This window comes from Triturus cristatus, chromosome 4_1 (assembly GCF_964204655.1).
Source record: "Triturus cristatus chromosome 4_1, aTriCri1.1, whole genome shotgun sequence".
Lineage (NCBI taxonomy): Eukaryota > Metazoa > Chordata > Amphibia > Caudata > Salamandridae > Triturus > Triturus cristatus.
In genome coordinates, this window is record NC_140585.1 from 90,357,965 (window position 1) to 90,382,568 (window position 24,604).

Consider the following 24,604-nt stretch of genomic DNA (forward strand, 5'->3'; position numbering starts at 1 on the left):
CTTACATGCCGCAAGGATAACTCAGTAGGTTGCATAATGCGAATGCAAATGGTGTATATTTAGCCACATATTGCTAACCTACATATTATGTATAAATGCAAAATAAGAAAGGGAATTTAAAACCTAACAGACCCTCCTTTTAGCATATGTGGCTAAAAAAGCTTTATCTTTACAATTCTAAAGGGTCTTTACAATTCTAAAGGGGGGGAACTATTGCATAATCATCCGTATGGCAGAATGCATTCAAAGCATATAAAAGAAACATACAGGAATTGTTGTACTTCAATAATCAAATATTCCCTCATCTATTAACATGATTGACTGAATTTCTTGCACAATCATAGGGGAATATTTATTTTCCTGTGTGGGCAACACAACGTTGGAGGTGAGTTTGGTTGCACAATACATGCAGCAAGCCGGAAGGCAATTGATGCATAAACAACAGGTGAAGATAACCCCTGCAATGGCTATCAGTACGAGAAATATCTTCCAACCCCATGGAGTCAATAGGTCCCAGAGCCACCCTGTGAGAGACCATGAACCATTGTCCTGGTGTATCTCTGCAGCCAATCTGTGTAACTTTTGTATGGCAGAATATACAGTCGGAGCACTGTCAGGTCTGTACACACAGCAGCTACTGCCGATGACCCGACATGCTCCACCCCTATCAGTTAGTATGACATCTAAAACCATCTGATTTTGAAGTGAAATGAGTCTCGTAGCTTGGCGCTCGACTGTGATATTAGTGAGTATACCGGCAGTACTTTTAATGACTCCCTCAACTACTCTGGCTAAATGGCGTATGTGGCGGCTATTTATTTATTTATTTTTAAACTTCTAACGCGCACAGCTACCCACAGTGGGTTTCCCGGCACTCAAGAAAAAACTGAAAATGGAAAAAGAGTGGCACGCTGAATTTACCAGGCTAACAATCACTGCTGAAAGAGCCAGGTTTTGAGTCCCTTACGAAAACGAAAAAGATTGGTTTCTGTCTTAAGGGTCACAGGAAGAGCATTCCAAAACTTGGGACCCAGATAAGCAAAAGAACGCCCTCCCATTTTTGCCAGCCTAAATCTAGGGACAGAGAAGTCACCATATGTTGATGATCTAAGAGTTCGACTAGGTTTATAGGCCTGGATAAGATTCTGAAGGTATTTTGGGGCTGAGCCGTGTTTGATTTTGAAGACGTGACACAGGACTTTAAATTTGATTCTATTCGGAATTTTGAGCCAGTGGAGGTCACTGAGTGCTGTAGATGCTGATGTTCTCCTAGGGACATTGCAGAGCAGTCGGGCGGCAGCGTTCTGCACAACCTGAAGTTTTTTTATGGTTGTTTGGTCGGCTCCCAGATATAGGACGTTACCATAGTCCAGGCGGGAAATAACCAACGCCTGAACTACCGTTCTTTGAGAGGATGGAGGTAACATCCACAAGATCTTCTGAAGCCATCTCAGGGTGGCGAAACAGATAGAAGCCACCTTTACAGCCTGCTGTCTCATTGTAAGTTTCTCATCGATGAGAAAACCAAGATTGCGAACTGCAGCTACAGGTAGTGGAGTAGGTCCCATATCATTGGGCCAATGGTGGGAACCCCAGAGATCCTTGTTTTTGCCTATTAAACATGGGACCCCAGAATGGGACAATTCCCTTCATTATATCAGTGAATTGCTGTTGGGAATTATCCGTTTGATCAATAGCGTCTACACATTGACCACTCTTTTAGCTCGGTGCATGAGGACATCCCTTCGATGTAACCTATGATCTTTGTGGTATGTGGATGGCGCAATGTAAACAGGAGGCAGAAGGAAGGAGAGGTAGCACTGGGCAGACCATTCCCTAGGGAGCCACGTATAAGCTTGTTCCCCACAGATGAAGTACACATTTGGAGGTGTCAGTAAGAGTGGGCTACTAGTCGTATTCAATTGGTAGGTATAGTTACAATGACTCCGTCCCACAGAAACATTCCCTGACCCTTGAACACAGAAACCAGCCGTTGTTTTTATCACAGGAACGGGCATAGCTTTATCCTCAGTGATATTACGCTCTTGGAAACATCTAAAGTCTAATACTTCATTTTTCAACCAGGTGACATTTTCCTGGTCTGTAAAAATAGTCATGTTAGCATCGGGTTGTAGCGTACACTCCTGTCCATCTTCCCCAGGGGTATATCCTTGATGCACCACTATATAATCTAGAATTGCTTAAAAATCAGCCTGCGTCATTTTCATTGCATCTGCATATTAGTGCATATTAACCATAGACAGTAGTTGAAACAAAGTTTTACAGCTACCTAAGTAAGATAAGGGCATGGAAATCAATAAGTCATTTTATGCATAACTGAGGGGAGTAGGCCATATACCCAGCACTCCGTCACATTAGTTGTGCTATGCACCTGACAAAGCATTTGAATAAACGCATTCTGAGTGTAAGTTTGTCTATGTCTTTCTTTATGTGGGGCCAATGTCATAAATGAATGCTCAACTGGAACTGGTGTAGTGCCTATCAGAATATGTATGGGGTGTTGGTCCTCCAAATACCAGACTATTTCAAATAGTGTTATCATCAGCACCAGAATGAACACCACCACCACCCTAATTCCAGTAGACCAATTAGACCATCCAGGCCCATTCTGTTGTATCGGGGAAGCCATTAAACGGCCCTCCTCTCTCATTGTTGCATAACCAAACTGAGATCACTAATACAACCAACCAGAGAGGTATTCTTCTTCCCTGTGTCCGTCAGAGGCTCACAGGCAGGCTTCTATTGTTCATCAAACGCTCCCACGGAGGAGCTACACAATCACAGCCCCTACTAACAAGCAATCTGCAACCCTTACTAAAAGCAAGTTCGTCTTCTTTCAGGATAGGGCAACCTCCCTCCTAGGCAAATACCCTCAACGATCCTGTCCAGTGTTCAGGGAAGTGCCCCCGTGTTCTTTACTCTAGTCTAAAAGAGGCACTAGAGACACAGCACCTATGCCCTAAACTCAAGTCCTTCCCTAACTCCTACCTTGCCCTGCTGGTGCACTGTACTTTCGTCGGGGCCACAGATTATACCTGGTGAGCCCAGGCACTTCCTCATCAGCAAACAGAGGAAGAATTTCACATTCAGGTTGGCCTGGGGACTCAGGTGTTGATGGACTAAGAGCTGAAGCATCCGGAGCAGCTCTTATCACTGGGGGAATCGCCTCAAACAGAACTTTGTCACTCTCCTCGTCCGTTTGGGCACCTCACAGTCGTGCATCCGAGAAGGGAACAAAGCGTGGCACCAGCTCACTTTCCTGATCGGCTATTCCGTCCTGGACCCAGGCGTCATATGGTAGTGGTAGAGGAACCTTCTTCACATGGGAAGCATGCACCCAGTGCTTTCGGCCTTCCACCTTCACAGCCGTGATTGTGGCCAACAGCAGTTGGGCGGGGCCTTTCCACCTCAGACACGTTTTTAGTTGAAACTGTCAAACTAGGGCGTAGTCCCCGGGCTGTGGTCGATGCCCAGGCCCCTCTGGCACTGGTTGCAGAGTGGTATGTATCTGTTGATGAAAAAAAACAAAGATCTTTAGACAACTGATACAGATAGTCAATCAAAAGAGGATACTCTATCTCAGAAAACCGCCTAGGTCTAGGGACACCCCATACATTAGCAGGGCGCCCGAAGACAACTTCATAGGGTGACAATCCTGTCCTAGAATGCGCTGTTACTTTTGTACACAACAATGCTAGTGGTAGTGCATCTGGCCATTTTAATCCTGTACTTTCATTTATTTTTGCAAGCTTCAGTTTGAGAGTGCCGTTATAATTCTCGACAAGGCCTGTCAATTGGGGGTGGTTGGCTGCATGAAATTTCTTCGTAATCTGTATGCCCTTACATACTAAGTCAATGAGTTTGGCATTGAAATGGCTCCCATTGTCACTCCAGATCATGTGTGGCAATCCGTAGTGTGAGAAGAATTCCTTTAAAAGTACTTTTGCCGTAGCCATGGCTGTATTTTCTTTGACAGGATAGGCCTCTATCCACTTACTGAACGTGCAAATCACTACCCAAAACATATGTCAAATTATTGACTCGTTCCATTTCGATGAAATCCATCTGGAGAACCTCGGAAAGGAAGGAAGGCAGTGCAAAGTTACCAGCAGGTGTAGGGGTGCCTCTCCCAGGGTTGTGCTTTAATCAAATAATACAGTGTTTCACCAAATGAGCAGCAACCTTAGGAATGTTGTCATTTTGACAAACTGGGTCCAGTAACTTGCATATGCCCTTCGCACTGATGTGCGCCGGACTGTGAGCCATAGTGACCACAGGGAGAACAAAAGCATTAGGTAACAACCATCTCCGCTTTCCTGACAAGTCATTCCAACACCCATCCTCGTCCAAGCGTCCTGTCCTCTCCTCCCACATGTCCAGTTCGTCTACAGTCGCCTCACTCTGTATTTCCTTCACACTCTCCACTGTATTCTCAAACGTCCCATTATCTGGGACCCATCTAGCAGGACCTGCCACAAACATTTCATTCATCTTTGATCTGGCTGTCTCCTTGGCTGTTCTATCTGCAAATGTGTTGCCTCTCCCAACGTCATCCGTGATAGACTTATGGGCACTGCATTTTATTATAGCCAATTTATCAGGAAGGGCCAGGGCTGATAGCAGTCTGAGTATCAGTGGACCGTGCTGTATTCTCAGGTCGTGTGATGTCAGAAACCCTCTCTCCGCCCAGAGGCGTCCAAAATTATGGGCCACCCGAACGCATACTGACTGTCGATGTAGATATTGACAGTCAGTCACTTACTCAATTCACAGGCCCTTAGATGGGCGACTAGCTCTGCTGCTTGGGCCGACTGGTATGGAATACGAGACGTCTTAACCACAGTATGTAATATGGTGATTGCATAGCCTGCAGTAGTAGTGCCATCCGACAATTTGAAACAAGAGCCATCGACATTTAGTTTCCCTTGGGGTTCAGATAAAGGAACATCAGTCAAGTCTACCCCTCCCTTCGTCTCTTCTTCGGTCTGAAATAAACAATCATGGACATCATTGTCTTTTTCTTCCAAAGGCTGGGTTCAGAGTAACACATCGTTTGATGGTAATGCGTGGAGTAAACAAAGTCAACTCATATCCCTTAAGACGTGCACTAGTAAGGTGCTGTGACTTTGTCTTGTTCAGAAGCTTGTCCACAGCATGAGGTACCTTTACTGTGAGATCAGTATCAAGGACGAGCCCTGCCGATTGCCTGATAGAAACTGCCACAGCCGCGGCAGCACTCAGACAGCTCGCGAGTGCTCTGGCAACGTTATCGAGCATGGCAGAGAAGTAGGCGCAGGGTCTCTACTTACCACTGAAAACCCTGTGTTAGAACAGAAAGTGCGCAACCGTCCGCCTCATGCACATAGAGCACAAAAGGCTTCTGGTAATCAGGAGTACCAAGCACAGGTGAAGAGCAAAGCGCAACCTTTAATTGCTCAAAAGCTTGCTGGCATGCAGGCGTCCAAGGCAGGGGTTTATGCACATCTTTGGTAGTCAGGTAAAGAAAGGGTTTCATTAGTAGGGAGTAATTAGGGATCCAATTGCAACAATACGATGTTATTCCAATAAACGTGCATACCTCGCGTTGGGTCACGGGAACAGGCATATTAGTGATGGTGGCTATGCGCTCTGGGGCTAGTCTGCGTCCCTCCTTCGACAGTAGGTGACCTAAGTAGGTGACCTCCTGTCGGGAATATTGAAATTTAGAAAGGGACACCTTGTGGCCATGGTGTACAAAATGTAAGAGTAGTTTAACTGTGGCTTCCTTACAGCCATCTTCAGTATCCAAGGCCACAAAAAGGTCGTCAACATATTTTAACAGCACATTACCAGTGGGGAGCTGCTGAGAATCCAATTGTGTTTTTAATGCTTGGCTGTATATACTAGGGCTCTCTGTATAGCCTTGAGGAGCATGATAAAATCTTTAACTCCGACCAGCTATTGCAAAACCGAACAGATATCGGCTATCTGTGTGGATCGGTATGCTGAAAAAGGCGTTTTTCAAATCCATTACAGAAAATAATTTTGCAGATGGGGGAATTATTGTCAAAATCATAGTAATGTCCGGGACCACAGGGTATTGGGGAACTACAATCTTATTGACCTCCTGCAGGTCAATAACGAAACAGTAGACATCTAGGTGAGCATCAGGAGAGTCTAAGGGCATCTTTTTAAGGATAGGAAGAATAGGGCTATTACACAAATTCGCCACTGTCTCTTCAACCAAACTAGACTTAATCAAATCCTGAGAGCTTTTTCTCCTGCCTGCGAAATCTTGTACTGAGGGATATGTGGCAATTTGGCATTATCCTTGAGCTGAATGGACAACGGCGGGATCTGGAGTAACCCCACTTCCGTATTTCCGTTAGCCCACAATGTGCGGGGTACTTTTCTAAATTCTAAGGGAAGTGGAGCATCCTTGGCAAAACACTGTTTGGCACGGGCCACCTGCGGGCCAATTGTCATATACACACCATCAGGAGAACAGAAAATCGTGGCATTTAGTCTTTTTAACTTATCCAATCCCAGCAAACTTTTCCCACATTTGGATGTTAATAAAAAAGGAGAATTAACCGTAATGGGACCTATAGTCAATTCAAGAGGTTTGCAAATGGGGCTAACAACTGGCACACCAGAGAAACCAACCAAAACATTATTTTGGCCAGACAGAGCTGCCCCGGGACCAGTGAACGGGAAACAGAGCTGTCTCAACTAGAAATTTCTCTGTGGTGCCCTGCAAATCAGCGGTGACGTAGGGTCCGCGCTGATCTCTAGGCACTGAAACTGGTCCCTCTCCCTATCCCCGGCTGTCCTAGCTGTGGACAACCTAGTCACCTCATCTATGTCATAGTCCTCATGATAATACTGCCGGCTCTGTGGGTCATCGAAATAATTTCCACTCTGTCTATGGAGCAAGGCATCCCCTGACTGCATCCCTTCTCGGCCTCCACTTCTTCCACGTCCTCGAAATCCTCGACCTTTTGGAGCCTCACCTTTTTGCAACAACACCGGACACTCATTCCGCCAGTGTCCCTCCTCTCTACAATATGCACATTGGTTACTTCCCAGGGGGGCACTTAAGGCCCCACCCCTGTAAGTCTGAGGTAACCGCTGAGTTGATCCTGAACCCCTTCCTCTGCCCCTTGCAACTTGCTGCAGCAACACCCTCGTCTTCAAATCTTTTGCCTTTTTCTCCACCTTCTCTTTATCCTCATTCTCTCTATGCTCATAATACTCGCCACACTCAAAATCACTGATGGGGAGGACGTACTCCAAGTACTCTCTGAAGCCTGCAGCCTAGCTGTAATCTTAGGAAGTAAATTAGTAACAAATCTGGTAACAAACAAGCGAACACCACCTTCCTGCGATAAGTCCTGACCACTGAAATCCAAGAACACTCCCTCAAATCTGGTAAAGAAATCAGACACACTTTCATCTTTCTTCTGGAGACATGCAGTCAACTTATCCCAATCCACTTTCTTTGGGGGAATAAGGGAATGCATGGAAGTTATAATATGACCTGGTAGAGCTAACAGCTCCGCTTTCGGCTTTTCACCAGACTTACGCTCTCTATCCCATTCCTTAATCTCATCCCAGGTGCCTCCTAATTCCAGTGCATGATCTTGCGAATGAACCTGCCTCCATATATTAACTGGTACCAGCAGGCCGAAAAACAATTCTATATCAGCTAGTGTCATCACGGTGGAGGAGGCGGCCTCTATCAATTCCTTATAATATGCAGTGGGGTTTTTTCGAGGGTCTGGCAGCTGGCTCTTTAGGGACAGGACCTCACTCCTCTTCCAGGGAGTATAGATCCACTGTTCCTGAAACCGGGCATCAACTCATGGATGAATTATTGTATTTGTCGAGTCGCGCAATTCTGGTACTTCAGGATGGTAGATGGGATAGATCGCCCTCATGGGGTGCTGTGCCCCTACGGTTGAAACCTTTTGGAGCAGTCTGCCTCGATACCCCACTAATGTCGTCACATTGGCAAAAACTTAATTTGGAGCCATGCCCATAGCATAGACTCTGTCCCGTATGTAATATATAATCTGTGGTGCAACACCCTGGAAACACTGTTCCCATACTCCTATTCATGTGGCTGACATGTGCTTAAGAGCAAGCTGCTGTAAAAATAGCTCATAGTCTTTCATCACAATCCACACATCCTCTACAGTATAAATCACATTCTGAGCCCACTGGGCTGCCTGATTCACTACCATCGTCTTTTCCTCATCGCCCACAGCAGAACGCACCAACACTCTCTCCATGCGATCTTGCGCTGCTGCCCAGTTTCCTTTAGGCTTCCCGTGCACAGGCGTATCAACATTCGGCAGCGTTTGAGGTGTCACACCCAGGGGGGAAAGACTAGATGCAGAGATAAGAATCATCATGTAAGGGGACAGCGCTATAGGTGTGGAAAGAGCCGTAGTAGCCGAAGCAGAATCAACGGACAGGGTAGGGGGGCTAGCAGCACCCGCTCCAGTTACTGGCATGTGGGAAAGGGAGGCAAGAGGGGTAGGAGCGAAGGCAGTAGAACTGGATGTAGAAGCATCCGGGAGGGTAGCACTAGGGGCTGGAGACTGGGACATCAGGACATCGGGTATATCCGTTCAGGGGCATAAAGAGGCGGGAGCAAGAATCCAATAGCTCCTCAACAAACTCTTCACCTTCTTCCCTCATAACATAACATTTATCAGTCTGTAAGCGAAACTTGCTGTTTGCACATTCTATGCCTTTCTCTACCTTTTCCCTCTCATAGGCCACCGCTTTCTGTGTTATTGTCTGTATTTTTCTAACCTCTTTCTCTGCTCTCATATGCCACTGCTTCGCTTCTTTCTGCCACACTCTTAAAGAATCAAACATCGACTGTCTACTTTTTCTAGAAAACAATTTGTCAAGGAAAAAATTCTATTTTTGCTCATCAAACAAGCCAGCAAGTGGCCTTTGTAGTTCAGCATTGGCCCTTGCATTAAAGCCACAACGTGCTAAACATAATAGGGCCAATACCGTGCTTCACGTATACGTCAAAATTTGGGGAACCCTCCGAAGGTGCAGGCTGGCTCTCTTCCAATCGAGCATCGGTGGAACAACATCGACATCCGAAACACCCAAACTTACTGAAACAAGACATCTTAATATAAGACACATACACTGTCCTCAACGGACAAATATGACACCAAGAAACAAGGAAAGAAAAATAAACAAGAGAACAATGGTCCAAAACAAAACAGAACAGTCTGAAAACTGCACACTGCAGCCCGAAAACTGCGCCACGTTCAAGAAGACAGGCTTTAGCCCCAGACCTTTTCAAACAAGGGCCAAATTAACAATTGGCCTGGCAGATTGTCTGCAAACAGCCCCAGACCTTTTAGAACGCGAGCCAAATTACCAATTGGCCTGGCAGGCTGTTCAAGAACAGTCTGTGTCTTTTCCAAGGGTCCGCAAACCCACCAAATTCAAACCAAAATAGTCGAAGACTAAACCAAAAGACACAGCCCATTGACTTGCGTCATCCAAATAAGGCAGTCCGCAAACTGCACTCAAACCAGGTCACAGCCCTAGACCTTTTCAAATCCAGATCCAAATTACCAATTGGTCTAGCAGATAACCTTCAAGCAGTCACGGACCTTTCACTAGAAAGCCAATTACCAATTGGCCGGTACTACTCACAAGCGCTCTGTGTCCTGTAAGGGTCCACAGACCCACCAAGTCCAAAACAAAACAGTCCGCAGACTGTACCAAGCACAGCCCACAGGCTCGTGTCATCCAAAGCAAGGCGCCGTTTTCCAAGAATCAAATCACTCACCTGGTGCACTCAGGTTTAAGTCATGTTGTTTTCCCACTGCCGACTCTCCGGACCAAATGGTCAACTCCAAAGTTCGCCTTCTCAGGACCCCAGCCGGTGACCACTAGCCGAGGATCCGCCTGATCGGAAGTGTGGGGCAGCTGCGAGAACCAAGCTCGGTCTTGTAGATGTGGGGCCCCAGGCCGCCCAACCGATCAGACACCACCCCGGCCCCTGCGACCTGCTTACGGGTGAGGAGGCCCCCCTCTTCATGGGGTCCCTGTTCGGGCCCCAACTGAAGGACAGGGCCCTCTAGGTAGTTTCCACAACCACCTGCTATGCTTTCCCAAATGAAGAGTCGGTCAGACAGTAGAGAATGCAAACTTACTTTATTGAATATATGCTCTGCAGAGGAGCCCCAAGTCAGGCCTTCACCCTAAGATAGTTGCCGAGCGGGACTAACCCCCCAAGGTGTGCTAATACATGATAAACCCTTCTGAGGACTTCTGCCACGCCTCTTGTGGAAAAGTACCGGCCTGAGCCGGGCATGAACAAAGGAGGTACAGAGAGATGAGCTAACACCTGCCAGATGGGTGCGTTATTAGTACTCCAAGGCCAATGCGCTGGGCCTCAACATTTCCTAATGTGTGAGAAGAACTACACATACAGAAAGGAACGTACGAAAAGAACATCTATTCATTAGCAAATCAGACTTCAACCTTGGACAGCAGAGAGAGAATAATAACAGTGTACAGTTGTACAGTTCTGCTGAAGCAAGTGAAAAGGAAAATGGGGCCTTGTGCGGATGCAGCCTAAACAGACTTCTAGTAGCCGTAAAATACAAAATGGAGGCACACAAGCCAACAAAGCTTACATGCCGCAAGGATAACTCAGTGGGTTGCATAATGTGAATACAAATGGCGTCTATTTAGCCACATAATGCTAACCTACATAATATGTATAAATGCACAATAATAAAGGGAATTTAAAACCAAACAGTCATTATTGTTACATTTTTGTTCATATCTGCCAGGTTTTTCATGGCAGTCACGGACTTTAAAAAAGGACCTCAGACCATTGCCCTCTCAAAAGGACATATGGAGTGATACCTTTACTCTGACGAACAGCACTCTGTCAGTCCCTTGGAGTAAGCTTTCTGTTAACGGAGCCAGTGGAGGTACCACAGATGGAAAGCTGGCTGCCCACCCTTCTTACAGTGGGACAAGAGGCCTGAGAGTTTGGCAGACAAATCATGTTTCAGACATTGTCTGCCAAACTCTAGACCAGGCCCAGAAGCTTTTCCAAGCGCTGTTCCAATCACCTCAGTTGCTTGTCATTAATTCCTGGGTGAAAATCCAGGAAAAATGAGGAATTACTGATTGCCCTGGTAATTCCTCATTTTTAACGGTACTTTTAGGATCCTACTGGTAACCTTCTTGTACCTCCAGATCCACAAAAACACTGTAGCCACGGTATTAGTAACTCCAGGTGACCAAAGATACCAGAAGAATGAACAGGTCACTCATAACGTGGCCATAATTGAAGCCGCTGGTGTGATCCCATTAAAAGGATCCTAGGTACTTGGGGGGGGCGGGGGATTTATATGGTGGTGGTATACATACACCACCGCAACGGAGTATACATGCCACAAGCATGATGGTCTGCCCTCTGATTTTAAATGAGGGTGGACCTTCAGTTTGGCCCTGTGTAGACTACTCTGTCTTCGCTGTGGCCAAACGTCTCCGACAGCCCCGCGGAGTAAGGTTCATCAAAGAATTGCCCACATGTCCACCTGCCCAATTTAGATGGACGGACATGTAAAGCAACCTTCCACACATGTGTTTGCGGAGAGGAGACAGGATTACTGAGGGGTACACTTATCAAGGTCTACTCCACGATATCCAGGGGACAATTGCCTTCCTAGATTACCACTATTTATACTACACGAGTGAATCAGTTTGACCTATGACCAATACTGTTTTTAGTAAAAGAGCAGGAGAAAAGAAGGGGAAGATTTTCCTTTCTTGCATTAGGGCCAGTGGCACCCATGCTACGTCACTGAGCAAAGGTTGGAAAGCATCAGGTCTGGGAATTAACATGGTGACGTAGGCTTATGCCTACAGGCAATTTGCAGGCCCAGGACAACATGAACCATTTTAAAATGGTGGCGGCATGGCTAACATATCACTGGCTGGTACAACTTTCAATCACAATGATACTTTAGAATGTTTACAAAGTTAGCATTAGTCGGTTTGTGGTGATTTTCATCCGCCCAGTATGATTGTTTGAGTTTTATACCTGGCTGAGGTGGATTCTAGTTCCTGTTCCTGTTTCACATCATGTAATGAACAGGGAGGGTCAGCCTGTCCCCTTCCAGCAGGAGTAGCAGATGGAGTGGAGTGGACAGGAGATACTCAGCAGCACTTTCCTATGCTGCTGATGAGTTGTCCAGTAATCCCACTGGTAAACTACTAAAGAGTTCAGCATTAGCTGACCACGGTCACTTTATGTGTTCTTCAACCTCTCCTGGGTCACTCTGTGGTCAGTTTTTGGAAGATGCCTGGTGTCTTGTGGCTTTAGGGATGCACCCCTGAAACAGCTAAAACTCACTATAAAATGATACAATTTGGGTGCCCGCAAAATGTAACCCTAACATCTTGTTTTTTTTGGGGGGGGGGCTTGTTTCAGAAAAATCAAAAATTAATACCAAGCGGTCAAAAAACACATGGCCTTTGTACGACATTCAGCTCTGCCTACAGAGCTTCTGCAGTGGCACCAGATGCATGATAGGCAAAGAGATCCAGGCCCGGCAGGCTTAGATCTCTTGAAGAGGTGGTCTGCCCCCAAGCTTAGGGCCAACATTTAAAGCAGCCCTAAGTAATAGCTTGGTGCAAAGAGCCAATCCTCTGCCACATTCAGGTTAGGTTCCAGTTGCTCAAGCACTAGCCATCACATTGTGACTCCAAACAGGTCCATAGTCACAACATATTTCCTATCCAGCACTTCAAACAATAATATTTTAATTTTAAGCACTTAAAATCTAATCTCCTGATCCCTCATCAGATCACCATTATATGGCTCATCCTATTCCTCTTCCCAAACCTCTTTTAGTATATCAACCCCAAATAATCCTTACCAAACTCTTTTCTCCTCTAACCAACCAACAGGCTGGCTGACTCTTCCTAAATCTCTTTTACTACTGTGAACTCCCAAATAATTATTTCTAAACTCTTCCCTCCTCTACACATCCTCTATCCTATTCATCCAACTAACAGACTTGCATGTCTACCACTCCCAGCACTCCCAGCGACAAGTTTACATTTCCCCCTACTAATCCACCACTAACCCACATCTGGGTCCTGAGCAGCGTGCTATCCACTGAAAAGAGCTTCAACGCCTCGTCAGGGGTAGAAAGCGCTATATAAATACAATTACAGTTGCAAATAACAGCCAGCAGTGTTTTAATAGATCCTCCCTTTTCAAAGGCTTTTTGCTTTAATTCACTGTATGAAGACAGCTGTGGAGAGAGTTTCACAGGAGTAGTTCTGTGCCTGCACCAGTACATTTATCAACACGTTTGAATGAAAATGTAAAACCGTCATCGGAGAGTAATCCTCAGGCTCACTTTTGGGCACAGGTTCCTCTTCTTCACTGACTGAGTCTGGTTCTCCCTCCTCAAGTGATGGAGTCAGGTTCACCCTCCTCAAGTGATGGAGTCAGGTTCACCCTCCTCAAGTAATTGAGCCAGGTTCACTCTCCTCAAGTGATTGAGTCTGGTTCCTCCTCCTCAACTGACTGAGTCTGGTTCCTCCTCCTCAAGGGATTGAGTCAGGTTCCCCCTCCTCAAGGGATTGAGTCAGGTTCACTCTCCTCAAGTGATGGAGTCTGGTTCCTCCTCCTCAACTGACTGAGTCTGGTTCCTCCTCCTCAAGTGATGGAGTCTGGTTCCTCCTCCTCAAGTGATGGAGTCTGGTTCCTCCTCCTCAACTGACTGAGTCTGGTTCCTCCTCCTCAAGTGATGGAGTCTGGTTCACACTCCTCAAGGGATTGAGTTGAGTGCACTTGGGTTTGCAGCTTGCTGGGCAGAGGCTAAGGAAGAGCCAATTCCTGCGGTCTGAAGAACAGCCACTGGGACACCTGTTGATTCCTTTATTAGTTCTCATTATCCTTGCCACCTTCCGCTCACATGTCCCATGCTCCCTGTCTCTTTGGAATTAACATTTTCGTGGGTTGTTCTTAGGTATACTATAGGGAGAAACAGAGATGTCAATGACCGTGTAAGTCCTCGGAGAAAGGCATTTAAAAAAACAGATTTGGCTTTACAGGGCAATGGAGGGCTCTCATAAAAGCGAGAAGTCTGATAACAATTATCAGTAATTAAGTAGCGCATTACTAGATACATTTAAAGAATTAACTGGCTGATATAGGAAGATAGCCGCCATGAATGAACACATATATTGGAGGGTGTCCATGCATTATAATGTACTAATTATGAGACCCACAGTTGGGTTAGACCTACTGTGGCTGGTGGTGGATTCAGCATGTGTCCTTGAATCCTGGGACTGCAATAATGGGCGGTTCTGTCCATATGAAGAGCATATGTTGGTGATGACATTATTGCTACAATTGACTAATGGTGGTGTTGGGGAATTCTGACCATGCATTTGAGGATAATGTATGTCGATAATATAGAACATCAAGTCAGAGCACTTGAATAACACAGCCATTTTCCTCCCCAGTTTATAGTGGAGAATGCCTACTCGGCGCAAGCTTCTGGAATGCAGGTGGCGCAGGACACGTCTGGGTCTTTTGGAGAACCAAGGGAACATGGAATGCAAATGGCGCCCGGCTTCTCTGCCAAACCCAATGGACAAGGAGCGGCAATGCTCTCACCAACACCGTATTCCTACAGCACGCCTGCAGAGGGGAAGTGGCCATGAGGAGGCGGCAGGCGGACAATTCAAGAAGGCACCTAGAGCCCACCCCTTACCCTCTGGGCAATGGCCCGATTGGCCGACAAATGAGTTACAATGATATACAAAATGGGCCTCCTAATGTGTGATAATAGGTAGACAACTGATTCCTCAACAGAACTGGGTCATACTCCCTAAAACTCTTGAAAACATTTTAAAATGTGTAATTCTGAAGCACTTGAGATAGCTTTTACGGTTAGAATCTCTGCTATGTGGTTAACGCTGGCAACAGTGGTGACAATAAGCTATTAATTTCAATCTGACTCGATTCTAGAGTCACCTGGACCATTTTTTCAATCAGAAAATTAAAATTTGTTTTTGTCTCAGTTGTTCTTGTGCATGGTCTATTGACAACTGTGGTGAGCAAAGGGTATTAGAATGTACCTTAACCCCTGTGGGAGTAGTTTTACAGGTTTTATGATGTCCTCTTAATGAAATGCATTTACAGATCATCATGATTCAGTGCTGATATCCATACATGAAGAATTCCCCGGCTATTTTAGAGTGTTTAAAATATGTTCTGCTGGGTCATGTTCTGTTATGCTCTTCCATAGCAGGTTAGGTTGTGGAATTCAATGATCTGCTATGACTTGTCATGGCCAGCTGTCTGCTGAATGCTGCTACTAAGTGGGCAAAAATTGTTTCAGAATTCTGATGGTAGGGCAAGTAGCTGCCATATTGTGTTTAAGATCTGGCCAACATCGTGGTGTGGAGTTCTATTGCCATGGGAATCCAGGGCGACAAATAGGAGTTGTTACCAACACAAATATATCCAATTCAATCCAGTTGTTTTTACAATTCATTTGTTTTTATATAGTGCATGGATGAGCTAAGGGGGGACCTAGCTTTACTAAAATCCTCTTTGCAGGGGAGCCGTTCTAATTCTACCATTGACCATATTCTGATCTCTGATGCCAGACTGGGGTGGATGGATTCCTGTAAAATTGACCAAAGTCATTTTAGCGATCATCACCTATTGTTGATGCCACTCAATATTGAAACACAAAGGATCAATGGACCACAACTTGCAGAACATATTGAAATCCATGGCACATAGGGTATTAGCCTCAGGTGGATAAATGGCAATGGAATTGCCCTACGAGAAAAAGTGATTAAAGACTACTCCATTGAATTTTCCACTTGCACTGACCAAAATTCTCTGCCTCATCAAATTATATATGCTTTCAGTAAAATATTAACAGCTATTGCGGGTAACCTGCGATCGACCAGAAAGAGGCCCGATAAATCCATTAGGTGGTTTAACCGGGATTGCTGGAGTGCAAACCAGAACTGCCCTGCAGAACCTCCAGAGAGAAGATTTCAGCCCTGAGACTCGCCTATAAGCATGCTTTAAGGAAAAGAAGGGCAGATCTAAAGGGGGAAACATGGACAAATTGGCAACAGGCAGCTGAAACAAGGGACTTTACTCTTTTTTGGAAAACAATCAACCAGCCCTATTAAACAAAAGTTTCATCTACTCCCCGGGTAGAGGCGCTAGTCCAACATGCCGACTGGTTGAACCACTATGAAGGACTTTTTAACCTAGAAAATCATGGCCTGGATGTTACCCCTGGTGAAATATGCTATGCAGGACCATCACATCTAAAATCCGTTAGTTTAGAAGAGGTTACTACCGGCTTCGAAACGTTTGATGCTATTATGGCACCCGGCCCAGATGGCGACCCAATCAACACATTTAAATGATGCACTAACGTATGGGGCCCTATAGTGACACCGATGTGCAACACGGCAGCCAGAGGACATCTGCCCCTCTCTTGGACAGGTAGCATCATAGCTCCAATCTTTAAAAATGGGGCATGGGGGATGCAAGGTGTTATCACCCAAAATCCCTCCTGGACTCTTCAGCTAAATTAATAGGCACAGTCCTACTAGAGAGGTTGGAATCTTGGGTGATAGATAGTCAGATTCTAACAGATGTCCAATATGGTTTTAAAAGGGATGTGGGTACTATGGAACAATGTATCAATCATCATCTGCTCATCAGAAAATACACCCTGGTGAAAGAGGGTCACACCCACCTATGTTTTGCTGATCTGAGCAGTGCATTTAATCTGGTTAATCACACCAAGCTGTAGCAGTCACTGGCTAAGATGGGCGCCCCCATTGAGATTGTGACCTTTTTGTTACAGCGATATGCACAGCTAGGATTGAGGGTACGCTATGGATCAAGGGGAGAAGTCACACCACGTTTTATAATCACCCGTCCTTGCCCCTCTTTTTTCCTTTATATATTAATGGCGTAGATGAGTTCTTGCAGAAGATCAATGCAGATGCCCCAAAAGTCAGTGAATGTCGAACAGCGGTACGCTTGTACACAGGTGACACCATTTTGATCTCTAGAACCGGTAATGGAATGGCCTTCAGCTCTTGATTGACAGTTTAACCACGTATATCAAGGACATGAAAATCAATTTAAAGACATTTTTTACCATGAAGTGTGGGAAAGGGAGACCCAAGAAGAAAACCCATCATATCATGGGAGAAGCACTTATTGCAACAGAAAAGTTTACATCTCTAGGTGTGAATTGTTCTAGCTATAGCCAATGGGGGACACATGTGGAAGCGGTAAAGCAGAAATTTATTAGATCCTCAGAAGTCCTTTTTAGGTTTGCATCTAAAATTGATTGTGAACAAGCCCATTAGAGAGCTGCTGAGCATATACAGAAGTTAATGTATTACTAGTGTCAATTATGGAGCCTGACAAACTGTAAATTGTTGCAGTCCCAGTAAAATATTTTTCTATGCAGATTATTAGCAGTGCCCTGTTAAACCTACTCTTATTTAGCTCACAAGGAGTTAGTGGTCCCCTATTTAGAGGATGGCTTGCAGACAAGTCCCATCACCCCATGGCATAATATATGGTGGAAAGATAGCCCTAAATTCACCAAAGAGATGATAATAAACTGTCTTAACATGGAACATAGAGCAAGAATACCATGGCTGGCATATGTAAACAGCTTGCTGAAGGAGGTGGATGGGAAATTGAACATTGAGGATCCATTTGGGGAGAGGAGTTGGCCTAACGGCTAGGGCGGTCAACCTCGAATCTGGGGAACTGGGTTCAAGTCTCGACAATGACGCTGAACATCCTGTGATTCTGGGCAAATCACTTAATCTCCCCGTGCCTAACAAAAAATGAATGTATGTAATGTAACTGGTGCTATGTAAAGCGCTCTGATAACCGATACGGGTCAAGTTAACGCTATATAAAATGAGAGTCTTCCAATTTAGTAAGAAAGATTTAAAAACGATTCTGATTGGGAAAAGGATGGCGTTAAGAAAATAGAGAGTGTTTTAAGTCAACTGTGTCAATGTATCTCTCAGATCCCATACAACCAATTGCCCTGAACTATCTCACCCATGTTACAAACATCCAACAGATTCTAACAAGACTACGAATAGGCACACTACTTTTTGATTGCTTTTCGTGAGATGGGTTTTTGATCCCAAAAGATACCCAAATGCCCATGCGATGGCAGGTCCAACCAGTCCACAATGCATTTTTACTTTTTTGTAATTTTTATAGGAATTTGATGAAACAAATATTGCAGCCACTGTTTTTAAAAGTAAAAATCATTTACCATAAAGATGCTTTTGATTTTATCCATAACCTCGATAATGTGAATTTATGCTATAGAGTCTCTATGTTTCTTTTACAATCCAAAGAAGGAAACAGCACCTATAACTGGATGTTTTAAGATATGAAAAGAAGTAGCCAAGGATTTTACATGCTTAACAGTGCTAATATATGTTCATCAAGTGTCCCCTATCCGATGCTTCTGATAAAGGTTTTACACTCGTTGGCTATTAAGTTGATTCCTAGCTCAGTGTCTGGTGTTTTGTGTTTTGTTTAATCTGTTTATGTCCTGAGACCATTTTGTATGTATTTTAGCCATCTATTTTTAAATATGAATGTTTTATTAAGATCTTTGTAAATTTAATCTGTGTGAGTTTTTATGTATATTTTATCCAAATAAAGATTTATTAATGATATTGTGTTTTTTTTATCTGTTCGACAGTGCAGGGTGACTGTCAATCACCAGTACCCAGTAGCATAGCCAGTGTGTCATGGGCCCTAGTGCAAGGAAGGAAATGGGCCCTGGCCGCTGCTTAAAAGACAGCAATGACCAGGGTTCAGTAGCCCCCTCAGAATCTGGTTCCTGTTGCCACTACACCTTACCTTATGGTACCTTGATAATAATCCATCCTGGTGTGGAGTTCTATTGTGATAGGAATCCAATGCAACAAATAACAATTGCTACCAACAGTTGTTTTTATATCGCATAGCTACCCAACTGGGCCTCCCAGCGCTTATTGCAACAGCATTTCCGGAATACCTGCATGAACCTTTCGGCTAAAGCCCGCTTCAGAAAAGGTGGGTTTTATGATGCTCAAACAGTGATAGTTTTAGAGTTTCAACCATGACTATGCGAATGGGTGAGCTTGGGTTTGCTGAATCACTATGACACCAGGATACCATGTAATTAAAATTGTGTCACATGAGCAGGAAATAAGCTGGCTACGCGGCCCCTAGCACTTGCCGCCTCACGCTTTCTTGATAAACGCCATTTAGTGCGAGCAGTGCTATCATGCAGAGTTTGAGGGAAGCTAGTAGGTAGTTCCACAGATGGTGTCCCTCGAAGAAGTAAGTGAAGGATTCCTTTTTATTTCATGCCCAGCTAAGAAATTCTAGCAATATATTCAATGATTTCTTGTCTCACAACAGTGTGTGACTACAGGAACAGTCTCTCCCTTTAACCTTATGATGCAAGCGCGGGTGTTCAGGACATACATTCTAAAGGCCCCAGGTTCTTGCAGGTACCTGTACATTAAGGATGGTAGTGCTGTAGTACAGAATCATATGCTTTGCTAGAACATCTGAAGGCTAGTCGGGTTGGAGGAAATGGTGCACTCGTTTTCAGAACACCCAAAGTGTAACAGAAGAAATATGAATATTTTATGGTACATTAGCTTTGAAAACTCAAAGATCTTACAGAAGTACAAACATTGCATATCACAATAGCCAAAGAAAGACAAAGATTGAACCGAAGAAGTACAAAGATGGGACAGTATACTAGCTTCAGAAAGGCAAAAAACTCCCAGAAGAAGCTCAAAAATGCTAGACGGATAGTTCAGTATACTTACTTTCGGAAGCACAAAGGTGGGGTTGTAGAAGTACAAAGATAATACAGTACACTAGCTTTTGGAAGAACAAGGATCTGACAAGTGTGCAAATGTAGTGTGGTGCACTAGCTACCAAAAGAATAAAGGTCTGAGGGAAGAAGTACAAAGATGATTGATATATATATATATATATATATATATATATATTCGATCAATATTATGATCATTGAAATTCATTACCATAAAAACAATAAAATGTTCCATTTCATTACATCATAAAAGAAGGATTTAAAAAAGCAGGCTATCACATGTCTCTAATAATATTAACATTTTACAAATGTCCACTATTTACAAAAGTTGTTTAAAAGAGACAGTATCCATATACCAAAAAAATCTATGTTGGTAAAATTCCTTAATTCTGTTCCCCGGTATCCAACTAGAGGTCCCACAGCCAGGTGGCATACATTTTCATATTGGGTTCACAGAAGCATTATTAATCAATTTTAACCTCTTCCACCAAGGAAAGAGCAGAAATCTCGAGATTGTAAACACTAGCCACCTTGTAGTATCTGATGTGTGAAAGATAATAAGTGACAAGCTAGGATTAACCACATTTTCCGAAGGTCAACATAAGAGGGGCAAAAAAAGAGAAAGAGATCAAGGGTCTCAGGGAAGCTCGCAAATGTTTTTGGGGGGGCTAATGTGTTTTACTCGTGAGGTACGGTCTAACTCTTTGTTTAGAATTAACTGAAAATCCCCTCCCATAATAATCGGTGCTGTTGTCTCTAATAAGCAAGATTCAAGCTTTAAAAGTGCCTCCGGATTGTCCTCATTAGGCCAATAGTATACAACACACACTAAGGGTCTGTCCTGAATCAATATGGTGGCCACCAACCATCTCCCTGATTGATCCTTCTCATATTTAACTACTCTTATTCCTACATTGGATTTTATAATAAGGGCCACTCCCCTTGAAGTTCCTCTCTGCTCAGAACAGAGGGAAACAATCTGTACAACGCAATCATTACATTGCAATACCTTTAAATAGCAGTCATTACATTGCAACATTCTTTACATCGCATGTCATTACAATGTAGCCATTACATTGCATGGGATGTATGACGTAACAACGCGAGTCATTACAACGCGTGCAGTTACATCGCGGTCGTTACAACGACTGCGATGTTACTACGCTATGCCATTACAACGCAAGTCTTTACATCGACTTGCGCTAGATGGCGTGCTAACATTAGAAAAGCGTAATTTACTATTCCAACTCCAGTCCACTTAACAGTATGGAAGGTGTTTGGATAGTAAACTACACTATTTGTAATGGTAGCATGCCATCTAGCGCCAGTTGATGTAAAGACTTGCATTGTAATGGCATCGCGTGGTTACATCGCGTTCGTTGTAAAAGTTTCGTTGTAATGGTAGTGCGTTGTAAAGGTTGTTTACCCATTGCATGTCACTACAACGCATGTCATTACAACGCATGTCACTACAAAGCAGGCATTACATTGCAAGTCATTACAATGCATACCATTACAACGCATAGTACCTTACACTATCCAACACTTACTGGAGTTAGAATAGTAATTATTACCCCTATACTATCCAACACTTACCTTAAATGCGATGTAATGGTATGCATTGTAATGGTATGCTTTGTAAAGGTATAATGTGATGTAATGGAATGCGTTGTAAAGGTAGTTTCTGAAAATGCAATGTAATGGCAAGCAATGTAAAAGAATGCGTTGTAAAGGATGTTGCGATGTAAAAACTGTGTTGTAAAGGCATGCATTGTAAATGTATATGTTGTGACGTCATACATTCCAGAACAGAGCACCTCCTGGACCCATCTTATTTTACTATAGCTCTGTCTACATTCTTGTTTTTCCTGGTGGGTCTCCCGTAAAAATATAATGTGTGCCTCACTGTTCTTTAAAAATTCTGTTGTTCGGGACATCTTTTTCCTATTTCTCAGCCCATTCGCATTTCATTTTAGTAGTTTAATTGTACTCAACCTATCCATAATTTAATCTAACGTTTTTTTCCTTATAGCACCTTAACTCTTTCAATCTAGAGCCCAGCTTAATCAGGAGGACTACATTTTTTCTTTTTTTCCCTCTGCTCCCCACACCCATTGCTCCCCCAGCCCCCGGGAAACCCCCTTTCTACTCCATAGGCGGTTTAATCCGCCCTTCGTGACCCCCCATCCCAAAGAGAAGCATTAAACAAAATCAGGAAAATCAGCCTATTACTTCATACAAGATATACACAATATCTCTGTCTCTACTGACGGTATCCCCTTTATTGTAAAAGACTCATCCCTCCATCAGTGCTAGAAAGGTGTCTACTTCCTCCGGGTTACTGATATTGTGCATTTTGTTTCGCCACATTATTTTTAACATGGCCGGAAACTTCATTTGAACCTGAGCACTCTTGCTCCTCAGTTTTTTCATTCTGACCCCCAGCTCCCATTGCCTTGCTCCTCAGTTTTTTCATTCTGACCCCCAGCTCCCATTGCCTCTGAACTGTTCTTTTTCCAAGATCTGATCTTATTTGGTAACTGAAATTTTCATACATTAAAGATCCCTCTTTCAAAGCATGCCCCAGCACTAGCTCCTTCACCGCATAGGTAAGGAAATTTATCAGAATTTTCCTTGGCGCCTTCCTAGCTGGGTTTAGCTTTAGAGGGTATCTGTGAACTCTCTGTATCTCCTTCTCGAGCTCAATGTAAGGTCTGTCCTTCATAATGCCTTCTCTCAACAGTTTACACACAAAGGCCTTGATATCTCCTCCCTCTGATCCTTCCGGTACTTTGAGGGTTCTCAAGTTATTTTCTGGCCTGTATCTCAAGCCTCTCCATGTCCTCTTGTAGGGCTCTATTCTGTACTCTTAATTTCTCTAAGTCTTTGGTGTTCTCTAACACAGTTTCTGACAAGACCTTCACCTCATTCTCCAGCACCCCATTTCGCTGTGCTACATCATCGAGTTTTCCTTCTAGAATATCACACTTATCTTGTATCCCTTTCTGGTTAGTCTTGGAGATATCGAATTTCGTAAAGATGTCCTGCCTCAGGCTCAGAAACAGTAGTCGACCTGACTCTTCACCCCCTCCACTCCTTGCGTTTTGTCTGTATTCACTACCTCTAAGGTACTGCCACTACCTAAAGGTAGACTTAAACTGGAGGTGGAAGAGGTGGGGGGAGGACTAGCATTTCTTTCTGCCCCCCCCGGCTTTCACTCTGGGCATCCCCACCTTGTATACTTGCTAATGGGGAGAATCGATTTTCCAGCTGTAGAGAGTCTGAATTTGACTGAGTAGTCTTATTCCCTCCGTCCTTGGGTGCCGCAACATGCTCCATTATTTTGAAGTAAGAGCTAAGGGATGGGGGGTTTTATCGATACTCATGTCGCCTTAGCACCACACTGCTTTGGCTTCCCCCGGATTTTATCACCTTTCTCTTGGCGGAAACCGGTATCCATTCCCGAACCCCCTGCTGTTTAACGGCACTAATTCTACCACCTCTGCCTTTGGCCTCAGGATGGGACCTTAGCTGATATCTATTCTTAATTTGGGTAGACTGGCGTAGCAAGATGGGGTAAGCTAGAGATTTTACTCTTTATAGTAAAAAGTACAGACACCATTCACGGATAGATAATTTCCTTATAGATCAGGAGCTATATATAGATGTGGAGACAGTAAATCATATTCCTGCAATTTTATCGGATCACTCGGCAGTGGCCATGACTCTAAGGTTTCAGTGAAAAGAGGGACAGAGGAGGTGACATTAGACAGGACGATCCTATTAGATGAGGAAGTGATTTTGGGGGAAAAATAGATGAGTATTTTTAATTTAATATGGGCTCAGCTAAAGATCAGATAGTCTGGGATGCTTTTAAAGCATAATTAAGGGGGATACTTAGGTCCATAACGGGGGGGGGGGAGGCTACAAAACAAGATGAAGAGAGAAAGATCAGAGAGATTAAGGGAAAAGTAGGGAAATTGCAGAAAGCATTGCTGGAAGGCCTAAGTAATTTAGCAGTGTTAGCGAAGGAATTGGAGAGTCAGCAGGCTGAGTTCCAGACACAGCTAGATAAAAAGCTACTAGACAGATGGAGAGCAAGCAAGCTCCAGCATTTCGCATATGGGGAGAAGTGCAGTTCCTTACTGGCTTGGAAAGCGAAAGCGGATAGGGCCAGAAATACAATTAGAAATCTAATTAAAAGAGGGTCTGGAGAAGTGCTTCATGCAGATATAGATAGTCGCGAAGAAGCATGATGCTTTACGAGCGCTCTGGCTAAAAATGATAATACTCCCCCAATTAACAATGGAACAGAAGAAAGTCTTAGAAGCAGACATCACAGAAGAAGAAATGAGGGTACAGTGCAAAGAAACGGTAAGGGGAAAGGCAGCCGGACCGGGTGGTCTGCCAGTGGAGATATATTTGTGTATCATAGATAGAATGATGCCAGTCTTAAAAACTTAGTTTAATAAAATGTATATAAATGGGGAAAATCCACCTAGCTCATGGGCAGAGGCTGCGGTCACGTTAATTTTAAAAGCAAATAAAGACCCGCAGAAGATAGATTCTTATAGACCTATATCTCTTTTAAATATAGATGATAAGATCTTCTCAGGTATTGTGGCATCACGAGTTGCTAAGGTCAT

The 24,604-nt window shown here is 44.1% G+C and overlaps 1 protein-coding gene across 1 annotated transcript in view; it reads left to right on the forward strand.

Moving 5' to 3' along the window:
- LOC146839629 (membrane-spanning 4-domains subfamily A member 4A-like) overlaps positions 1-18,798 on the forward strand; it is a 109,709-nt gene extending 90,911 nt beyond the window's left edge. The window contains exon 7 of the mRNA XM_085651717.1: positions 14,551-18,798. Within this exon, the coding sequence (XP_085507843.1) occupies positions 14,551-14,751 (201 nt within the window). The 3' untranslated portion in view covers positions 14,752-18,798. The remainder of the gene's footprint in view (positions 1-14,550) is intronic.
- Positions 18,799-24,604: the final 5,806 nt, after the last annotated feature.